We start from the raw sequence: 15,885 nt of genomic DNA, 5'->3' as shown, positions 1-15,885 counted from the left end.
ACTCCTAAAATTCAGGCAGCCACGCTTTCACCTCTTAGCTAGTCTACCTCGCAAGGTTGTTGGAAACAGAGGGAAGAAAGACCTTCCTAAATTCCCTTCTAGAAAAAAAGGCAAGGTGTAGATTAGAATGACCTCGAGAGACAAAAGATGATCTCTGGGCTATTTCCCTCCATATATAAAAATAAATTTTATTACGGTCACAAAACAGAATTACAGAGACCAGAATTAAAAGGCAGACGAGGCCGCTATTCCTTACCTGGCCCTCACCCAGGAAGTCCAGTTTTTCGTAGCGTTTGGCTCGCGCTCGCGCATCCATGACGACGCGGGACCAGGGAAGCCTGGAAAAGCGATTTAAAACCCTCCGTAGCTGGAAAGGATCTTTAAAATTCCGAAAACCCAAACTGCAATTCCACTCCGCCGCTTCCGGCTTCCGGCTTAGCACTCTATGCTTGCGCATGCGTCGCACGTTGACCAAAGACGCTTCTGCCGGCCGGGTAACGGCGTCCAACGCGAAGAGCGCAACAGCCAGCGCCGGGACTCCGCTGTCAAGGAAACGTGTTTGGGGGGGGGGGAGCGCGAAAATTGGATAAGGCGCTTAGCTCGACTGAACAGCAGCAGCGGCAGCATTCCCTTCCAAAACTTGGCTTTGGAAGGAATGCGCACTTCCTATGAGTGAAAACATGATACAGAATTTTTCAGTTTTTAAATGACATTATCTGCCACGTTTTGTTCCTTAGATGCTTTGCACCCAGTTTGTAATACGTTTTAATCACGATCATGGCACATTGAACATTTTGAGAGAAGCGGAGAGAAGCAGCACTTTATAAATCACTTAAGGTGTTCTGCTTATGCTAGTAAGGTGACCTGAAACATGCAATAATTAGAGTTCAGTTAAGTGGCCAGCTATGTGGAATTGGGGAAATACCCCCGTTAAAATAATCCACAGTGGTCGGTTTCAAAATTTTTTACTACCGGTTCGGTGGGCATGGCAGGGGAAGGATACTGTAAAATCTCCATTCCCTCCCCAATCCAGGGGAAGGTTACTGCAAAATCCCCATTTCCTCCTGATCAGCTGGGACTTGGGAGGCAGAGAATAGATGAGGGTGGGGCCAGTCAGAATTTTTACTACCAGTTCTCAGAACTACTCAAAATTTCCACTACCGGTTCTCCAGAACTGGTCAGAACCTGCTGAAACCCATCTCTGCCACAGAGGATTCAATCTGCATTTGCTAATTGGTATGTATATACACTGCTCTAGAAATCAGTTATAATGAATCACATGTCAGAGAAGACAACTAGGACCAATTTATCTGATCCCTGTCATGTCTGCTATTCAGATACTGGTAGCATCTGTTGGTGAGATCCTAAATTCCACGCCCACACTTTTGATGGTAATATCAATATTTTTTATTCAGAGGAAGGGCTGGTACTGATCTGGACTTCCAGCTAAAATTTACACATAGAGCTGGAGTGTATTAAAATCTTGCCAGATTAAAATCATTCTTCAGTTAGTCAGAAATATTCATCTGTTTGTAGACAGTGAATTGTTTTGGTGAAACATATTTGAAAGTTGATTTGCTTTCTTTTCCTTAAATTTCACCTCCAATTTGCTGCAATATTTGACTGGCCAAGCCTTGAATAAAACACTACTGTAAAACGGATCTAATGGTGATCTTTCTGAGATGAAATAGCATAATGGTCAGACATCCTCTTAGCTCTTTTCCAGTTGTGGGGCTGGTTATTGAACCCTAGCAACAGGTAGTCCTCAACTTGTCATTCATTTAACGATTCAACATTATGACACACTGAAAAAAGTTACAACCGATCCTTGAAGCTACAACTGGTACATCAACTTCAATGGTCACGTGTTCATGATTTGAATCATTGGCAAACTGGCTTGCCTTTACACTTGCAGCATCCTGTGATCATGTGATCTGTTTGCAATACTTCCAGCTAGTGTCCAAGCAGCACTCAGTGGGCAAAGCTGTATTTAATTAATGATACTGGTGATTTACTTAATAACTTGGGCCATAAATGCCTTAATGACTAGGGCCATAAATGCAGTCACATAATGCCTGACTTAATGACTGTGCAGCTTAATGACAAATTTTCTGGTTCCAATTGTGGTTGTAAATTGAGCACCTGTAGCAGATGCAACTAGCTGTTTTTCCACTAGGCGTGTCTTGTACTTCCAGTAAGGAATATCCACATTTCCTGGCAATATTCATTGTTCATACAACTTTTGCCATTTCAAATACAGTGAAGTTGCTTTGAATTTATTTTTTTGTAAATTTGCTTGTATGTTTGGGATTATTATCTGGCTGCATGTCTTGCTTCAGTTGATGGCCAAATGACTTGGTAGTCTCCTGAAAAATTCTGTACATCTCAGATGATGGCAAGTCACATCAAACATCAAACATTTCACATGTTTTTGTTGTGAAATGCACTGTTTAATTCCTTCTAGATACAATAATGCCTATGAAAAAAATCTACTTTTGACTCATATCATTCACTGAACATTCCTCCAGAAGTCTGCAAAGTATGACTATATATCAGTGCTTTAGAAATGTTTTGCATTTTTTCTATATTGACAGGCATTTTTAGAAGAATGACATTTTTACAGAGATCTTCAGAAATTTGAGTGAACCATTGCATACTTTTAAAACCCAGGGGATGAGAATGTGTCTAATGAAAGTAATACTTGTCAGATTGGCATGTTGCAGGGCTTGATTGTTAAATTCTAGAACAACTGCCCTTTGTTCTCTCTTTAACAATTCCATACATTAAAAAAGGAATTAGTGCCATATTTTTTTTCATTATCAGCATATTATATGTTGGGTAACTTTATGAAATGAAATAAATACCAAATATTAATTATTTACTTAAATTCCTTTTATATTTCACTAGGAACGTTTAGTGTTTGCAAAAATTCAGAAATTCTAAGAGGACAAATACTTTTTTCACAGAAGGGTAAGTAATGGAAAAAATAATGAAAGTGCACAAAGTATGTTTCAGTAAAGGCAGGCAGCACTGAAATGTACATTCTATTAAGGAGGTGCATTCAAGATTCTGTACTGTGGTTTTTATTAGCCAACTCTCCAGAGGCGTTTGCTATATTTGTATTATTTGTTTCACACCCGTCTATAATTGGTAATTAGAATTCATTTGGGTTTTGTGCAAATGCTAATATAGAACAAATCTTAAAATACATATGAAGAATATATCAAACAATAGTAGAAATGCAAACAGTACATTCGGTATCATACACAAAAGTATTTTTACAATAATAAAAGGTGAATGGCTTAATGGACATTTACCTACTGATTTAGTAAAAACCTTCCATACACATTTGCATTGTAAATTTGAATCCTTTTCCTACTTAAACAGATGAAAATTCTTCTCAAGTTTGTGTAAAAAATTATTGTTTCAAATAACATGTCTCTTCTTTGATTGTATAGTTCCTCTTTCCTGTCATAAAAACATATATGTGATAGCAAGTACATGTTAAAAATGAAATCAAGTGTTGATCACAAGATCTATGAATATATTCATTTGCAGTTTCAGTGCTGCTCCCTAGAAATAAATTTTGTACGTGCTTCATATAATTCACTGATGTGTATTATCATGTACTAAGTATTAAATACTATAAATTATACTTCATATCATTCTTGATTTATATATTAGTAGTGTACAAATCAGTGCTACCCACATCAATCAGCACACGTTTTTCCAGCTCCCTGATTCAGTGACTCAAACAACCCAATCATGGAGATGTTTTGATGTGCAAGTGATGAACTCCCTGTAAGAAACAGACATTTTGATGGAGCAAAGTAAATGTACGCAAGAAATTCTTATACACTGCAATTCATGGAAATTTCTAGAACTCATCTGAGCTCATTGGTATTAGCTGATTGACAAGTAAATATTACAAATATTTTCTTATTACAATGTAGTCACTAGGATTAAAGATAGACATATGAAAATAAATTCCTGTCTATTCTGAACCAAATTTAACAATTGTGTATATTGAGGTAGTATAGCACTCAGAAAGGGAAGAGCTGGGTTATTTCTTTTTCTGAAAGAATATTGTGCATACCTGTAGATTACATTGTACAATGAGTCCACTAACAAAATTTGTCAAATTTTGATATGGCTAAATTAAGTTTAATTCTCAGAGTTGTTTGGAAGGACATGCTACTTACTAGAAGGAACTAATCCTGCATTGTTCAAACTCTGAAAACAACATGGTTATCTTCAGGCTATTATTGTCATTTTAATACTAGCTATTTTTAATTATTAATTTATCAATAGCAACTATAAGGAAACTATACTGAATAGAATGAAAAAATAAATTTCATCAGGCAATTAAAGTGGATGCTTCTGTTACTGAAACAGTATTCTCTTTGAATGAGACATAACCACTTTCTAAAGCGATTACCTTTTAGTCTCTCACAAAAGCACTTTGGGAAAAAAAACTTTCCTTTGACCTCCTTTAATATCCAGAGAGAGAAAGTGAAGAAGGACTTTATTGTAAGTACAATGGTTCGTTATTCAGCAGTTACAAACTGCACAATGCTCCACCTTATTCTGGACCTCCACGCTGTAAAATAAAATATTATCTTTTAGCAGAAACAAAAATCAATTCTTGCAACATTGCTGATTAGAATGATATTCATCATGCACTCGTTTACTGTCTTTCCTATAGGAACTCAAGCTGATATATATAATGCCCTTCCTATTTGATACCACAACAGTAATCTTGTGAGGTGGGCTGAACTAAAAGAGAACTGGCACAAAGTCATCCAGTGAGCTGTAGCTGAAGGGACTAGAATCCGATTTCCTCACTCCTACTCCAGTACCTTAACTATTTGTTTCTACTGCTTTCATACATACTAGTGACATTCTCTCTTTCACTCCCATGTGATTGTTTCAGCTCCTTCACTCAACAACAGGTTCCATTTGACTCGGGCACAAGCCAGACGACATCTGAGTGCCAACTGGAAAACTGTAACAAACCAAATGCTGCCATCTTAGTTAAATTTTAGGACCGAAATTAAATATGCAATTGAGTGGTTTTGGAACAACAAAAATGTAAAATTAAACAATGATAAAATACAGTCCAAGGGACACGGTGGCTCAGTTGCTAAGACGCTGAGCTTATTGATAGAAAGGTCGGCACTTCAGCGGTTCAAATCCCTAGTGCTGCATAACCGGGTGAGCTCCCGTTACTTGTCCCAGCTTCTGCCAACCTAGCAGTTTGAAAGCATGTAAAAAATGCAAGTAGAAAAATAGGGACCACTTTGGTGGGAAGGTAACAGCGTTCCGTGTGCCTTTGGCGTTTAGTCATGCTGGCCACATGACCACGGAAACGTCTTCGGACAGCACTGGCTCTTCATCTTTGAAATGGAGATGAGCACTGCCCCTAGAGTCGGGAACGACTAGCACATATGTGCGAGGATAACTTTTACCTTTACCTTAAAATACAGTAGGGCACAGTTGAGGATTAGAAAATGGAATTAGACATTAATTTCTAAACGGAATTAAAGTCTCCTGAAATCAAGTAATTTCAGAAGATTTCCAAATAATTAAAAAATAACATTTGGAATAATTTCAAGCCACTGCAGTGTTGCACAAATAACTACCCAAATGTTTTTGCAATGCTGATCTTGCAATATTTTTTCTACATTTGATTTCTGGCAGTTTTCTTACTACTTTGACTGTCTAAATAGCATAAATACAGATTAGTTGTTCAGTAAGGAAGGAGGGGAGAGCAATTGAGCAAATCTGTTTCAGCATTGTAATTGTTTCATTTATCACAATTCATACCCTGAGGCAAGGTCTGGTGTTCTGCATGTTTTAAAACAAGGCTAACCAATCATATTGCTTATCACAAGTCGATAGAGATATCCAACTCGATATTTCAGACCAGGGGTGAAATGTAAAATTTGTTACTACCGGTTCTGTGGGCATGGCTTGGTGGTGGTGGGGAGTAATGTGACTGGGTGGGCGTGGCCAACTTTTTTTTTTTTTTTAACTTTTCAAAGCATTTTTTCTAATGGGGGGCTCGTGCTCGCTATCTTCGAGCTATTGCGTGCCCCGGCCCCCTTAGCTCTTCCCGTTCCCCAGGCTGCTTAGAGTCTCAGCGCCCGAGTCTCCGGCTGATGTTATGTAATGCCAGGTCCGTGGTAAATAAAGCCCCCCTCATTTGTGATCTTATTCAGGAGGGGGGAGCGGACCTGGCAGGTATCACGGAGACCTGGTTGGGCCATGAGGGGGGAGTTCCCCTCGTGGAGATGTGCCCATCAGGCTTCCGGGCATTTCATCAGCCGAGAGCTCAGGGCAGGGGCGGGGGGGTGGCGGTCATTCTAAAAGAAGGTCTTGATCCGAGGGAGACCACTGTACCTCAGATAGCCGGATGTGAGTCCCTTTTTGTGAAGTGGGGTCGCGGGGTGCAGAGGGGTCTGTTGATCACGTACCTGGCTCCCTGCCACGTGGCAACGACCCTGCCCGAGCTCCTCAATGTTATAGCCGAGGTGGCGGCTGATACCCCCAGACTTGTGGTCATGGGGGATTTCAACCTGCCATCCATCGGTGAAACATCTGAGGTAGCTCGGGAGTTCATGGCTTCCATGACGGCCATGGACCTGACCCAAGTAATTCACGGCCCTACTCATATGGGGGGACACACTCTGGACCTAGTTTTTATCTCTGGTCAGTGGTTGAGTGGCCTTGATATAGGGGATGTAGATATCGAACCCTTGTCATGGTCTGACCACTCGCTCCTTCGACTTGACTTTCTGACCGCCGTACCCCGTCGCAGGGAGGCGGAACCGACCAGGTGGTTCCGCCCCAGGCGCCCGATGGACCCTGATAGGTTCCAGATGGAGCTTGGGCCATTTCCTGAGACTCTAGCTCATGACTCGGCTGATGACCTGGTGGCCGCCTGGGATAGGGCGGCTGCCGGGGCTTTGGACCGGGTCGTGCCTTTGCGGCCTCTGACCCGGCACCGAACTCACTTAGCTCCTTGGTTTTCCGAGGAGCTGAGGGAGATGAAGCGCCGGAAAAGACGCCTAGAGAGCAGTTGGAGGGCCAGTCGTTCCGAGTCTGACTTGACACTGGTAAGGTCTCATATTAAGACCTACCTAGTGGCGATAAAAGCGGCGAAATCTAGCTATTTTGCCGCTCTTATCGCGTCATCAGATAACCGCCCAGCCACCCTGTTTAGGGTGACCCGCTCCCTCCTCCATCTGGGAGCGCGGGAGGACCCCTTGCAGGGCCGAGCTGAGGATTTTGTACAGTATCTGGATGATAAAATAACTCAGATTCGGGAAGACTTGGCCGCCGACTGGGTTAGTTCAGACGAGATGACTGAGGCAGGCCTTGAGAGTGTTATCTGGGAGGAGTTCGATCCTGTGGCTCCCGAGGACATGGACAGGATCTTGGGACGGCTGAACGCAACCACATGTTTATTGGACCCGTGTCCCTCCTGGTTGGTGCTGGCTTCCCGGGAGGTTACACGAGGCTGGCTCCAGGGGATTATTAACGCTTCTTTGAGCGAGGGTGTCCTGCCGGCCGCCTTGAAAGAGGCGGTGGTGAGGCCTCTCCTCAAGAAGCCATCCCTGGATCCGGCTATTTTGGCTAACTATCGTCCAGTCTCCAACCTTCGCTTTATTGCGAAGGTTGTTGAGAGTGTGGTGGCGCGACAGCTTCCCCAGTACCTGGATGAAGCTGTCTATCTGGATCCGCTCCAGTCCGGCTTCAGACCTGGGTACAGCACGGAAACGGCATTGGTCGCGTTGGTGGATGATCTCTGGAGGGCCCGGGATAGGGGTTATTCCTCTATCCTGGTCCTATTAGACCTCTCAGCGGCTTTTGATACCATCGACCATGGTATCATGTTGCGCCGGCTGGAGGGACTGGGAGTGGGGGGCACTGTCTTGCGGTGGTTCTCCTCCTATCTCTCCGACCGGTCGCAATCTGTGTTGACAGGGGGGCAGCGGTCGACCCCAAGGCGCCTTGTTTGTGGGGTGCCGCAAGGGTCGGTCCTCTCGCCCCTCCTGTTCAACATTTATGTGAAGCCGCTGGGTGAGATCATCCGTGGTTTTGGGGTGGAGTTCCATCAGTACGCTGATGACACTCAGCTGTACATTTCCACCCCAGACCATCCCAATGATGCCTTGGAAGTGATGTCCCAGTGCCTGGAGGCCGTGCGGGTCTGGATGGGGAGAAACAGGCTTCGACTCAACCCTTCCAAGACCGAGTGGCTGTGGCTGCCGGCGTCCCGGTATAGCCAGCTGACGCCATCGCTGGTTATTGGGGGCGAATCATTGGCCCCCACAGAGAGGGCCCGCAACTTGGGTGTCCTCCTGGATGCGCGGCTGTCCTTAGAAGGGCATATGACAGCCGTGGCCAGGAGGGCTTTTTGTCAGGTTCGCCTGATACGCCAGTTGCGTCCCTTTCTGGACCGGGACTCCCTACGCACGGTCACTCAAGCACTCGTCACTTCTCGTCTGGACTATTGTAACGCTCTCTACATGGGGCTCCCCTTGGGGTGCACCCGGAGGCTCCAACTGGTGCAGAATGCGGCTGCGCGGGGGATTATGGGAGCGACGGGGCGCTCCCATGTGACTCCTCTCCTGCGCGAGCTGCATTGGCTTCCGGTGGACTTCCGGGTGCGCTTCAAGGTGTTGGTGATTACCTTTAAAGCGCTCCATGGCTTAGGGCCAGGGTACTTACGGGACCGCCTTCTGCCACCAATAGCCTCCCACCGGCCGGTTCGCTCCCACAGAGAGGGCCTCCTCAGGGTGCCGTCGGCCAGACAATGCCGGCTGACGACCCCCAGGAGGAGAGCCTTCTCTGTGGTGGCACCTACCCTATGGAACAATCTACCCCCAGAGATACGAGTGATCTCCGACCTCCGGATTTTCCGTCGGGCCCTAAAAACTCATTTTTTTCAACTAGCTGGTCTGTCCTGATTTTAGGGTTAGTTTTAAAATTTTTAAAATTTTAATATTTATTTTAATTGACAAGTTTTAAATTATGAGCCAAATTTATAAATTATCTTAATTCTATTTTAATTGTGATGTTTGTATAGATGTTTTTTATCTGGCTGTTCACCGCCCTGAGTCCGAAAGGAGAAGGGCGGTATAGAAATGCGAATAAATAAATAAATAAATAAATAAATAAAAGCCTCTGCCGATCAGGCAACTCAGCTGGGATCATCAGAGAGGCATTTTAAAAAATACCTCTCTTGATGATCCCAGCTGAGTTGCCTGATGGGCAGAGAGGTATTTTTTAAAAAGCCTCTCTGACAATCCCAGCTGAGTTGCCTGATGGGCAGAGAGATATTTTTTTCTCTGCGATCAGGCAACTCAGCTGGGATCGTCAGAGACTTTTCAAAGCATTTTTTTTACCACCTCTTCGGCCAAGAGGTTGCAGAAAAAAATTGCTTTGAAAAGCCTCTGATGATCCCAGCTGCGTGATCATCAGAGGCTTTTTTTTTTACTTTTAAAAGCATTTTTTCGTTGGAAGAGGTTATATAAAAAATGCTTTTAAAAGTAAAAAAAAAAGCCTCTGATGATCATGCGGCTCAGCTAGGCATGGGGAGGGGACGCAGGGATTTTTGCTACTGTTGTGGCCCCGCCCTCTGAGCCTGTCCCATCGGAGGAAGAAAGCTCCGAGCATGAGGAAGAGAAGTCAGCCAGGCCTCCCTCTCCAGGCCCCTCCCCTCTGGCACTGTCTCAGGAGCCAGCCGAGGGAGAGATTAGCCGGGAGACAGGTGTCTCGGATGAGAGTGAGGGAGAGACGTCATTCCGGACGCACGCCTCCGAAGGCGTGATAAACGATTGCAGCAGCTCAGGAGGCGTGCTAGGGATTAGAACTGAGTCACTGGACCACACCCCAGAGACTATATAATAGAGGGTGGTGGCCAGTGATCCCTGTGACGAACAAAAATAAACCTTGGATAGTCACTAAAGCCTCATCTGAAACTGCTGAGAGGAATATTATTTCTGTTGGACTCTTGTACGCTGAGTATATTATCTTTCTGTTTCTGTGGAAATAAAAGCACTTGGCAGACGGTGTGTATATCGCTGCCAAGTTGGAGATAAAGACCTGGGTGTGTGCCAAGTGCTTCCTTAACCCTCGGCTGGCTGTGTTTGTGTGTGTGTGTGTGGACGGGGACAGATCAGCTACTGGTTCTCCGAACCACCACCCGCCATCGCTACCGGATCGGGTAATCCGGTCTGAACTGGGAGCATTTCACCCGTTTCAGACTCAGGCTGCTTCAGTCAGATACTCCAGCCTCCCACCAGCTCCAGGTAATATGCCAAGCTATATTGGAGAGTACCAGTTTGTCTAAATTAGTTGTGTCAAATTCAAGATTATATGTTTTAAAGCTATCAAACACTTTTCTCTTACTTATTTTTGTAGGGGATCTTTGGGATAAAGTGACTAAATTCCCACCTAGAAGCATTCTTGAAAAGATAGCACTGATTTTTTTTTCCTCTGTGCCATACATTTCTACTATGAGGGGTTCCTGATCATATCAACAACAAACTCTTGGTAAAACTATTCAGAATTTGGAAAGAACAATCACCAATAGGTGAATGATACAAAGTAAGGAAAAGGATGGCTCTTGATCTTGAAAAGTAGAACTGACTTAACAGAGGGTATTCAATTTGTACTTTATGGAATTACACTAATGCTGGAAGAACAGATTTTTAAACTGGGATTCCCCTGAATTTGTGTTGTTGGATTTCTTAACAGCATGTTATGTAATTGATGCTAACTACTGCTTTATTTAGGAAGAATGAACCCTCTCCATGTAGCTGATAGGATAAGGGTTTCATGCAATTCTACTTGCAGCCATTTGGACTTGGTTGATAACTGAGATAGCACAGAATTTCCCATAAGCTAGTTAGACAAACAACTAATGAAGTCGCAAGTGAAATAGGTGGCTGTATAACTTCAATCAATCAATTTATTTAGTACTTTTCATAGAATATTCACTTTTGACAGGGATTTTAGGCCCCCCAAATTTAATTACAAAGTATTTTTCCACTGAATTTATTTGGCTCTTCATCTGTGGTTTCAGTTTGGCTGATACACGATTGGGAGAGTTATAATTTTTAGCTGTTTTAACGATATTATGGTGCTGAAAAGATGGATTCATATTGCCAAGGATTTTGTTTTGCAATAGGCAGTCCATTCCTGGTTTAAATCATGCTCTTAATATTTTTTTGGTAGAATCTAGAGATTATTCCATCTGAAATTCATGAGCTAATCATTAAAAATCTGTAATGTCAAATAAAACCAATACAATGCTAAACATTATGTATGACTAAAGCCTAGTTCCAACCTTCTGATTGTACTGCTTCTGTACCACACATACATACTCTCAAAGAACTAGTTTCTCATCACAAAAAGCAAACCAGTCTAAATTTTTATTTAATCATTTGATTTTTTTAAAAACGGGTTTTGAAAATAATACTATTTTAATTTTTTTTAAAAAAATGAGAACTTACTTGAATGTATTCCATCTCTTCAACTGACATAGGTTTCCTCCTGTATTTCTGAGGTAAAGTTCTTATTAATTCTGCTGTGTCAGGTATACCTTGTATTCTACCAGTAAATAAAGTATTTTGAGAAGATGGTGCTTTGTTTTCTGCAGAAAATTGCGAGGCTATCCCATGAAGCGGAGGCACTCTTGATTGTAGAGACTCTTGCACTGGAACAATAAGAGAGAAAATTAGGAAAAATACTCTGGGTACCCTACATCATGACTACCCATGTTGGTCTATTGCAGCAAAACACTGCCGCTACCTTAAAGGCGCGATAAAGTTTCCTGATCTGGCCTACCTCAAAGGGCTGACAATGTCAATCTGGTCCTGATCATTGGCCATGCAAGGTGGATATGATGAGAGGGTTGTAATCTAGCACGGAGAGTCAAGGATTAAGGAAGTTTGGCGTATATACATCATGTAAACCACTGAAGTTAAATGGTTAATTCAAAAAAGAATTAACTGAGACTGAGACTTTAATTAAAGTTTAGAAGTCCCCAGAAGAAACAATTACATTTGAGTACAACAGTGAATACTGTCAACATCTTAGTGCTGTGAAAAAATATTTTATTTTATAATATCAATTTTAAAAAAAAATATTTCCCATTTTTATTATTTTTACAAATAATTCAGGCAGTGAACATATCCCACACACCTTCCTCCTCCTATTTTCTCCATAACAACAACCCTGTGAGGTGAGTTGGGCTGAGAGAGTAACTGGCCCAAGATCACCCAGCTGGCTTTCATAGCTAAGGTGGGACTTGAACTAATGGTCTCTTGTTTTCTAGCCCTGTGCCTTAGCTATTAGACCAAACTGCCCATCTCCTTCACAGAGCAACACACTGTTATAAACAATGAATTGCAATTCAAATGTCTTGAGCATAAATTATGGTAAGGCATGGCTCCATGTGCACTTAGTAAAGACATACTTACTATAAGGTTTTGGAGTACTTTTTCTGTCTGGAAACTTAATCAGTGGTGTATGTGGTTTGACTACCTAAAGAAATGGGGAAAGCAAGTCAATATATACATTTCTATATGTGTGCAATTCTGCCAAGAAAGAATAAAATTTATGTCTCTTTGTAGACTGAAAGCCAAATTGATGTAGCCAAGTTGAGAGCTGGATTAAAAACCAGAAGATTATGAATTCTAATCCTTTTTTAGGCATGAAAAGCGGCTCTTTCAGCACAACCCTCCCCACACCAATATTGTTGGTATGAGGAAAAAAGGTGACAACATTATGTATATTGTCTTAATTGTAGAAAATAAAGAAAATATATAAATATAATAATGATAATATTTCAGTGGAGATTAAGTGGAAGCTCATATAGTATCAACTGAACCAGGAAACCAGAACTTAATAATTTAGGACTGGAATGAATTTATCTACTTTTACAAAACTGCTCTGCTTTATCGATTTTAAAAACTTGGACTCATTCCAGTGCTAAAACTATCATATTAATTCTAGTCATACTATTTATTAATTTGCACTCAGATGACATCCAAAGAAAAATACAACCACAGTTATTACATTTCTTCTATTGTTTTTGAGGAATATTACTATCTGCAGATTTGTACAGTTTGTCCAAAGGTTTATTTTAGTATTGCAGAGAAAAAAAGGGAAGACTAGGTTCATACATACATAAACAAGGAATGATCAAGGAATATATTATCCTTTTTCCTTAAGGAATTCTATGAATTTGGCAATTATTTATAGCATTTTTATTCTGCCACTGAAGCCAAAAAGGATCTCTGAACATATTATATTTTGATACAAAATAAGAAAATCCCTGCTTGTCTCTCCTTGGCACAATTTGGCAGAAAATCTGTTACTAATACAAGGACACTTATGTGCCAGCTTTATCCTTTTTTATTCAGATTTTTTTTCATATAAACTTGAAACATTCTGAGTTTTGAGTTTTACAGAACCCTGGCTGATCTGAAATGGTTCAGTAGAGCCCGTGGAATGTGAAAGTTTGTTCCTGATTAAAAACCATTTTCCCCATTTTATGCACACCAACATCAACAAAAATATTTTTATTTTTGATCCAAGTTATCTTGTATTTGCAGAGTCAAAGCATAAACATTCAGTTGTATCACCATTAGTGTTACAGAAACAAGTACAGTAATTGTTAAAGTGTTGTAAAGCTGAGAGGTAAATCTAACAATTGAGCAGATGGCGGTAAGAAAATGAATGGAAAAAAGCATATGAGGAAGGGGTGAAAGAAAGATACATGCAACAGGGAAAAACTATCACAAAGTCTGAATATTAGTTCATGACTCACATTTCTAAATTTTAAAAAATCACTTCCCACAATAGAAGTGAGGATCATCCATAGAAATTGAAGAAGAATCATAGGCCATTTAAACCGCTGGTACTAATCTTCTGCTTAGTGCAGAAAATCCAAATCAAAAACATCCCAGATAGATATCTATCAAGACGCTGCTTGAATACATCCAATGGTTAACTCCATCATATTCAAAATAGCCAATAAAGGCAGCATGTTTAGTAGGCAAAGAATGGGAGAACTCGATATGACAAAAAGGAGATATGATATCCCAGCCAATGCATTTTATATGTTTAAGTAACCCTAAAGGGAATTTACTGCACCTCAGCTTTCAATAAGTCCAGCCAGTAGAAAGAGATGCTTAAAACTAGTTTACTAACAACTACTATAGGATCACACAGAGTCTACCTCCCAATACCTCTAAATGCTTGACTTCATAACAGCAATGGGTAATTCTGGATAGATGTGTGGCATAGGACCTGGATATCTACAAGACCGCCTTCTGCCTCCGATAGCCTCCCACCGACCAGTATGCTCCCAGAGAGGGTCTCCTCAGGGTGCCGTCGGTTAGACAGTGTCGACTGGTGACCCCCAGGGGGAGAGCCTTCTCTGTGGGGGCACCTGCCCTTTGGAACGAACTGCCCCCAGAGATGCGTCGGATTTCCGACCTCCGTACCTTTCGCCGCGCCCTTAAAACGCTATTATTCCAGCAAGCAGGGCTGGCCTGAATATTTTTAATGGGTTATTGTATTTTAGATGATCGGCCAAAACTATTTAATAATTTTAAATTGTTTTTAACTTTTATATTATGGGTTTTATCTTGGCTGTACACCGCCCTGAGTCCCCCGGGAGAAGGGCGGTATAAAAATTTAATAAAACTGAAACTGAACATGGGTTGCTCTAGATTTTTGCAAAGCTGTTCGAATAGCAAACCATGCAATTCAATGATAAAAGGGCCCCTCTAACTTTTTTTAAAATGTCAGACAAATGTTTGAGTGGATATTTATATTATTTAGATTTATAATATTTCTATCAAAACTGATACTGTGATGCAACGGCATAAAATCCTGATTCACATTTAGCCTCGTTTCCAATTTGGGAAACATGTTTTTAAAAATATGTACTTTGCCAACAGTCTTGGCAAGCATTTATGGAATAAATCTCCAAGTGCCGCCCTTTAAAACAACGTCTGCGAGGCCTCTTCGTGTTTGGGCTTCTCAGCAGCCCTTCCCACAAGCTGGTGTACCTCTACTTGGAGAGGTCCGGGAGTTGCAGTCCAACAAAGCGGATAACACGCGCCGAGAAATCTGATCTACCGATTTACTGGGGAGAGAAAACTCAAGGTTTTAACCTGTAAAAGACCGCTAAGAAAAGTCTCCGGAGCGTCCGCCGTTTTCCCATGAAAGCTGCCAGGGAAGTCTCTGAGGCTGGCTGGCCAAGACTGAGTTAAAGATACCCGGGTAGGTCGAATCCACTTTCCAGGACTGGCGTTCCTTCTCCTTCCCACTCAAGGACACCAGCACCGGTTAGTGCAGCTCAGGACCAAGGATTCGCTTCCCAACCTGCAGCCCCCCGCAACCTGCAGCCCCCAGAAACTTGCACAGAAGTGCAGCTGCAGACAGTTCCCAAGCTTTCAAGATACTCGATTTGAAAGGCTTACCTGGATGACCCTACTGGCGGCCGCCATCTTGCTGCCCATGGTGATACCCCGCCCGGTCAAAAAGGAAAGAGCGCGCCAGCACAAAGCTTTGTGGGAGCGGTAAGGCGGGGTCTAGCTAAGCCCCGCCCTCCATGAAAGGCACGGCTTAGAACCCAACGGACTGTGATGTATACAGACCGTGGTACGGAGTGTTTTTCATGCAACGATCGAACGAGGGATTGGCGGGTAGCCAGTGTTTTATTTTAACTAGCAAGTGATTTATTGATCCCCCTTCTATAGCCGCCCATCTTAATCAATGACTCTGGGCCGCTTGCCATTTAAAAATACTTGTTTAATTTCACTAAAATAACTGGTTGCCCTACCCAAACTTAATGAT

At 42.2% G+C, this 15,885-nt stretch overlaps 1 protein-coding gene across 2 annotated transcripts in view; it reads right to left on the bottom strand.

Annotated features, from left to right (window-relative positions):
* The window catches only part of CDK7 (cyclin dependent kinase 7), a 34,656-nt gene extending 19,024 nt beyond the window's left edge, over positions 1-15,632 (bottom strand). The window contains exons 1-3 of one of the 2 annotated variants that reach the window (XM_087885749.1): positions 15,510-15,632; positions 12,495-12,558; positions 11,526-11,728 (exon numbers count right to left, since the gene is read on the bottom strand). In XM_087885749.1, coding sequence (XP_087741875.1) covers positions 11,526-11,728; positions 12,495-12,558; positions 15,510-15,548 — 306 coding nt within the window. In that variant the 5' untranslated portion in view covers positions 15,549-15,632. Of the gene's footprint in view, positions 1-256; positions 667-11,525; positions 11,729-12,494; positions 12,559-15,509 lie in introns of those variants that run through there. The other variant, XM_034441046.3, reaches the window with a different exon arrangement.
* Positions 15,633-15,885: the final 253 nt, after the last annotated feature.

Source organism: Pantherophis guttatus, chromosome 2 (genome assembly GCF_059756535.1).
Source record: "Pantherophis guttatus breed Tessera chromosome 2, ASM5975653v1, whole genome shotgun sequence".
Taxonomy (NCBI): Eukaryota; Metazoa; Chordata; class Lepidosauria; order Squamata; family Colubridae; genus Pantherophis; species Pantherophis guttatus.
The sequence above is the reverse complement of the archived record's forward strand: the minus strand, read 5'-3'. Positions and strand labels throughout refer to the sequence as shown.